Below are 7,181 nucleotides of genomic sequence, written 5' to 3' on the forward strand. Positions count from 1 at the left end.
CATGACCCCTTGAGAGGCAGCTCCAAACCAAACATCCCTAAAGCAAACTCTTGATCTCCTCTTAGCACCCTGGCCCCTGACAATCGAAGTTCCCATTTCTGTCACAGATGGAGAACATCATTGTCCCATCTTAGATTCTGGAGGTCTTCAAGCATTAAGATTGCAGGAAGAGTAGGATGTGAGCTCTGCAGGACATTGGTTAGACTGTAACTGTCAACCAAGTCCCCCAAATCTTTCCTACATGTGTCTTGTATTCATGTTTCCCCATCTCATACCTATCCACTTGGTCTTGTATGTGCAAGCATAGGATTTCCCTTTCATTTTGTTAAATCTTATAGCTTACTTAAGAGTTCTACACTGGGACAGTCCATTTTGAGCCACCTTTCCCCCTTTCCCACCCACTTTTCATGTGTCATGTCCGATGTCAAGTAACAGTTTACAAAATTATGAGTGTCTGTATAGATGTAGGTTTTTCTTTATTGGGAAAGATGTAATCACATTCTTTATAGGTTTGATATGCCTTGTTTGCTCAGTTGGAGCATATCCTCTCCTATATACATACACAACAATGTATTTATTGTTCCTTGACATTTAGGTTGTTTCCATTTTGTTGCTGTGAACAGCATTACTGCAATATATTCTCTCAATCATATTTTTGTGTCCTATAGAGAACACTTCTCTTTCCAAACTTTCTTGGTAGTTTTTATACATTTATTTTTCTAGGTGAACTTTAACTTCTACTTCTAAATTCCAATCTCATTGGTATTACATTGAATATTACATTGAATATATACTTGAGGACTGATGACATCTTAATAATTACTGAGTCTTTCCATCAAATATAGAAATTCTAGTGGAATTTAAGTATAATTCACATTTTTCTTTGGATTTAGACATACTTTCATTTAGATTCCAAAATACATCTGGAAGACATACCCAGTGGTTTTCCCCCTTTTCCTGAGTTCTATGAAGTCAGGACTTAAAATCATGTTGCGTCTCAACTGTATGATCATTATTTCCTTGGAATTGCCTCACCTATGTTTGCCTCTGCTGTAATTCAGTTGAATGCTATTTAAAGTTTTACACAAAGACCACCTGGATGATTTTTGGGTTTTCACTGTATGTACTGAACAAGTAATAGTATAAAAGCAGATGATGTAGTCAACAGAAATCTGCTTAGCCACTCTTTAAGTTCATCTTAATTTTACAAAGTTTGCTTGGCATTGAAATTTTAAACTTGGGACCCCCGGGTGGCTCAGTGGTTGAGGGTCTGCCTTCAGCTCAGGGCGTGATCCCAGAGTCCAAGAATCGAGTCCTGCCATCAGGATCCCTGCAGGGAGCCTGCTTCTCCCTCTGCCTATGTCTCTCATGAATAAATAAATAAAATCTTTTACATTTAAACTTTGCCAGTTAAGAACAATTCTAGTTGCAATATAAATTGAAAGATACAAAAACATGATTATCAAATTTTTAATAGAAAATCATCTGTTACAGGTTTATCTACAAAATGCTCCATATTTTTGAAATTAGAAAATCTTTTCCAGGGCCAGAATTGTCTTCAAATATTTTTCTACCATAAGAATCCTTAGAGTTTTTTTAAATGGCTTTTTTTGTTTGTTTGTTTCAGAGAAAGTTTCATTGTGCAAATTTGACTTCATGGCCTCGCTGGCTGTATTCCTTATATGATGCTGTAAGTATTACCTTGTACATTTTGTTTCTATGGTTCTACCATGATTAAGGGTCAATAGAACAAAACCTAGGCTTTCATACTTCATGGTATCTCATTTTCAGAGCAAATGCCATCCTTTACATTTAGGTAGAACATGAAGGAATCAGATACTACTGGATTTCCTTTGCCTTTAATCTATAGAATTTTTCACTTTCCCAGTTTCTAGTGGCTTATAAACTCAGGACAAGATGAGGCGTTTTAGGGTCTATTAAGGATGTGAAGTGTGGTAAGTGGTAGGTAAATTTAGAAAATTAAAGAATCCCGTAACAATGTTTTGTTTTTCTTCCCTAAACGAATATATGAACTTTATCTCCTGATCCTGTTAGTCTACTACATCTGCAAGTGTTTTTGCTCCTCAAATTGTAATACTTAGGCATCACGACACCTTGCAAAAGTTAGACTGGAATTGTTCAAAGAATATGGGTTTTAGACACAAGGCCTGTGTTCAGCGCTTGATTTCTATAATTTTCTATGTGGTTTGGGACCAATTATCTAAATAAATTGAATTTAGAAATGGGGATAATGGTAGTTATTTTGTGTTAGTCATTTCCCTTAGTGAATTGCCTCACCCACAGATGTGGAATCTTGCTTGGGAAGACTAAACACTGAAGGTTGAGCATTTATTATACACACAACACTAAAGGAAACTACAGTTCACTCCACCCTGCAGCAGCTTTGGGCCATTAACAAATACACAACAGACAAGTATTGTTTGCGGACATTTGTGAAAAGATCGTACGCACTCTTGTGTACTGTAGGTGCCAAGTAGGTATGTAGCTAGGTATGTAGCAAGTGCTCATGAAGTGTATAGGAACCACGCTCTACAGAGTCAGAAACCTATCCTGGAAAGGGAGAAGAGAGGCAAATTCCACATAGTTGGTAAAAGAACACCTAGAAGGCAGTGAGTCAGGATCATGTGCCACTGGGAAAGAGACAGTTGAGGAGTGAGGCCTGGACATGTGCTCAGCAGCACATGAGCTGGGCTTTAATCATTTAAAGCATAAGAATACAGACACTTTTAAACAGGGACTCAGATTTTAGTACACAGAGTGGGGACTAAAAATGCTACCATATTGGTTTTATTAAAGAACTGAAAATCTGACAGTAAATTGTAAAAAGTCTGTGAACATTATTTTGGCTTTTACTTTAAACAAGGAAACTTTAATGGATAGAATCAAGAAACAGCTACGTGAATGGGACGAAAATCTAAAAGATGAGTCTCTTCCTTCAAATCCAATAGGTATGAGAAGTCAGCTTTCTTCCTATGGCCTTTGATGTTTTACTACATTATTTTTCTGTTTACTACATTATTTTTCTGTTTAATGAAATAAAAAATTTTAGTTTAATATTTTTATTTGCTCTGAAAAGCATACATATTTGTTTTGAGCATTTTATAAAATGAGTAACAAAGTTATTAAATTTTGTGAGCCCTTTAAACTTAAGCAGTTTTCTTATCAAGTTCAAATTGCAGTAAATGGTGCACATCCAAAAACTTGAGTATCAGGACTCTCCTGTTCTTTGAGATGGCTTTAAAAAGGACCCTCGTTCTAAGACTTAAGTACATATAACCTCTTGTTTATTAGGTACAGTTACTGTAGCCATTTTTCTAGTCTTTTAGCAAACTGATTTCTTCTAACCTGTGTTTGATTTCATGTTTAAAAGACAAAAACAAAAACCTGTCGATAAAAGAGAAACTCAAACCTCAGGGCACAGCAACAGCTCTCTCTGGAGCTCGCCTGCTTTCACATTTTTTGCTTCAATAAACTTTCCCTCCTGTACTGCTAAAAAATAATAAGAAAGAGGTTTCTAAATCCAATTATGGGAAAAGAATATATACTCGATAGCTAGTGTATTTTAATTTTGATTATAATTATGTCAAATACATTCTTTGGGATCCCTATAGCGAGGCTTTATTTCAAAAAGACATCATTATCTGATTCATAGGTCATCTGATACTTACCTGCTTCAGAAATTTAAAACTTGAAAAACCACTATGTCTTTAAGATTTTTCTTACAGAGTAGCTGCTTGTCTTCCTATTGATGATGTATTAAGGATTCAGCTCCTTAAAATTGGTAGTGCCATCCAACGACTTCGCTGTGAACTAGATATTATGAATAAAGTGAGTAAAGTGACCATGTTCATGACACCCGTATTTTAGGCATGATTATCTATGGAATCCAGTTATGTAGTCATGTAATTAGAAAACTGGTTGTTTTGCTAGTTTCACATGATTCAAAGGATAATTAAGACATTTCATTTGGGATCATACACTCAGATTGTTTTTACAGCCTTCAGACATTTAGAGTTTGTGAAAATACTTGATTTCCACTTGGAGCATCTGTGGTTATATGTATCTGTCACTTTTTTTCGTACAGTCATTAGTTTTGTGAGTGAATATGTGTCACTTCAGAGTTTTTCTTGGTCCTGCTTTAAAATTCTTTTTTTGGATGATTGGAAGGAAAACATATTTAGAGAGATCAATACTTCAAAGAAATTTCTTGATGAGTTGTATAATTATACAACGTGAATTTTCCCCACTAATTTTCTCTAAATTTCCACTAAATTTTTTAGTGTACGTCTCTTTGCTGTAAACAATGTCAAGAAACAGAAATAACAACCAAAAATGAAATATTCAGGTGAGAGCTTTACTACATTTTTAGTATACTTCTGAGTACATTTTCCCAACTGCTGTAACAGAGTCATAGTCAAGACTATATTTCCATTCTCCATATATTTCCGTCCATTAAGTAACAGTCATTCAGCAAATGCAATGTGGGAAGTTAAGACACCCTTCCTGACTGGGTACTCAGCAGCAATGGTTATGTAAGATATTATTCACAAGTAATGAAGCATGGTAAAGTCAAACAAGGGGCAGTCCTTCTTTCCGTATTCCTGCTTGGTCATCTGTGTAAGTTCTTAGTAATTAAGGACCTAACATGAATGCCTCAAGTAGTATCTTCCAGGCAAACATAAAGTAGGACACGCTTCTGAAAATGTACTGATGCTGTGTGACCTAAGTGTTTGAAAATTATTTTAGTACAAACAAATCATAAATCAGGACATAAGGAAACTGTTTCCTATAAAGTAATCAGTCGCCCAAAGATAATTTGGACCTTTTCATTGTACTTCCACTCTCAGAGACTCCTTTAGATGAAGTTGAGCTCCCTGTTGTACAAACAAGTACAGTGAATAAAACTGGGCTGACTGCCAACCTCCTGTTTTCATACTGAGGTTCTGATATTACTCTTATAACCTCACTAGACATTTTTCTCCTTCCATTTTGACTTACCCTCTGTGCTGATTCTCTTATAGTTTATCCTTATGTGGACCGATGGCAGCTTATGTGAATCCTCATGGATACGTGCATGAGACACTTACCGTGTATAAAGCCTGCAACTTGAATCTGATAGGCCGGCCTTCTACAGAGCACAGCTGGTTTCCTGGGTAATGTGGTAGTTTCTCTGAGGGGTAGAGTGCCTTAACTGGACAGAGTCCTAAGCAGAGTTGTTAGAAATGTAATCAAAAATAGACGAGATGAATAATTCTGTTTAAATGCTCTTCATTTTTTGTGAATGGTAACAGCTAAGTTTGGCATAGACTTACTATATATAGTTAAAAGGTTGGCAACCACAGTCATCCTTATATTAACTATACACTTAATCTAGACTTTTCATTTTCCTTTTAGCTCCTTCTGAAAATCAGCTGGCATATAACCTTGTAACTGTATTTGAACCATATCCTATAGTATATCAAACCAGAGAATATTTCAAGCAGTGACAGACAAAATCCCTGGAAAAGCCACTGAATCCCAGTTTTCTTCAATTTTTTTCTTTAGCCCAGTGGCTTTCAAACTATGAGCCTGGCACCAGTAGCACCACCTGGGAACTAGTTAGCGTTCTTGAAAATAAGGCTGTGGGAATGTATTAATAGTCTTTTCTTCCAAATTATGGGTCAGTCTTTTATTTTAAAAGAGGCAAGCAGAGTGTGGATTAGTGATTATAATAATCATTTTGGGGGCGCCTGAGTGGCAGTTGGTTATAAGCATCTGACTTTTCAGGTCCTGATCTCAAGGTAGCTGAGATCAACTCCTGCCTCGGGCTCTGCACTCCCTGTGGAGTCTACTTAAGACTCTCTCTAAAGTAAATTAATTAAAGATAATAACTGCCATTTTGTATCTAAGACCATATTACTTGGATTGTTCAATCTTATTTAACACCCTTGCTAAGGACTAAAACTAGGATTAACTTGCTAATAGACATGTGGGATGTACCTAGGGAAGTTAAGAAATGGTTTCAGTCATATGGTTTGGTTTCTAGTTATAGTTTGATTTTCTGGGTGAAGTATCTGACAAGATCATTCTTACTTCAGAGAAGTTCTTAGATTTTAGGTGAGAAGCACATGTATCGCTTCATCCCACCTCTCATTTTAAGTCACACACAAAAGTATCTCTGGACTTGGATAGTGTTTTGTAACACGACTGCAATACGAAAGACCCCTGTGAATTAATCCATATTAAGTTTTTTCTCCAATGCCAAGAAAAAAATAAACACAGTTTAAGAGCACAATCAAGTTTGTTTCAGGAAACCATATAGAATTTGGCTCTGTCTTGAAACAGCTTTATACAGTAACAGGCTTGGGGTACAGAAATGGTTTCCTTAGCTGATACCTTTCTTTAATTTTGTAGGTATGCTTGGACTATCGCCCAGTGTAAGATCTGTGCAAGCCATATTGGATGGAAATTTACAGCCACCAAAAAAGACATGTCACCTCAAAAATTTTGGGGTTTGACTCGATCTGCTCTGTTGCCCACAATCCCAGACACTGAAGATGAGATAAGCCCTGACAAAGTAATACTTTGCTTATAAACAAATATGATAGAGATAAAGTTATTTATCACGTTGGTCTTGTAAAATCAGATCTGCTTCGGAAATTATTGCTTTTGATGCATACCTAAGTAAAAAGCAACATTACATGGCAGGTTACAGTTTCTTAGTCAAATGGAATTTGAAGATTTAAACTAAAATATACTATTGAAAAGGATGAAAAGCAGTCTAGAAAATTGGGTTTTTAGGAATATCTACCCTTAGCACCTTGGTACCATTATACTCTGGCTTGCTAGAATGACACTGGTAGGGCAGGAAGACCTCTCTGAGATGGAGGAGATAGTTTCCTGCACAAAACATATTTGTAATTCCTCTAATGCAAGATTAATCATTTGCTCCTGATACATAGAACCAACCTCTAAAGGGCACAAGTTCCCAAAGCTAGGATGCCAAGTACATGTTCCTCTTGAAAGAGGCAAAGAAAGGGTTTAATTTTCTTGAGTTTCTCTTACTGATTTGTAAATTTTCAAAATATTAAAGAGTTAAAATATGCAGATTGAGCCCCAAAATAGTGTTTATTTCCTTATGCATTTGTTAGTGAAAAACAATAACTTATGTATTTGCTCAG

General features: G+C 36.1%; 1 protein-coding gene across 5 annotated transcripts in view; it reads left to right on the top strand.

Annotated features, from left to right (window-relative positions):
• The window catches only part of CRBN (cereblon), a 32,565-nt gene extending 25,458 nt beyond the window's left edge, over positions 1-7,107 (top strand). For all 5 annotated transcript variants that reach the window (XM_072785338.1, XM_072785339.1, XM_072785340.1 and 2 more), the window contains 6 exons: positions 1,628-1,690; positions 2,885-2,969; positions 3,734-3,849; positions 4,302-4,366; positions 5,043-5,174; positions 6,415-7,107. In XM_072785338.1, coding sequence (XP_072641439.1) covers positions 1,628-1,690; positions 2,885-2,969; positions 3,734-3,849; positions 4,302-4,366; positions 5,043-5,174; positions 6,415-6,595 — 642 coding nt within the window. In that variant the 3' untranslated portion in view covers positions 6,596-7,107. The remainder of the gene's footprint in view (positions 1-1,627; positions 1,691-2,884; positions 2,970-3,733; positions 3,850-4,301; positions 4,367-5,042; positions 5,175-6,414) is intronic.
• The last annotated feature ends 74 nt before the right edge of the window (positions 7,108-7,181 follow it).

Source organism: Canis lupus, chromosome 19 (genome assembly GCF_048164855.1).
Source record: "Canis lupus baileyi chromosome 19, mCanLup2.hap1, whole genome shotgun sequence".
In the NCBI taxonomy this organism is placed as follows: Eukaryota; Metazoa; Chordata; class Mammalia; order Carnivora; family Canidae; genus Canis; species Canis lupus.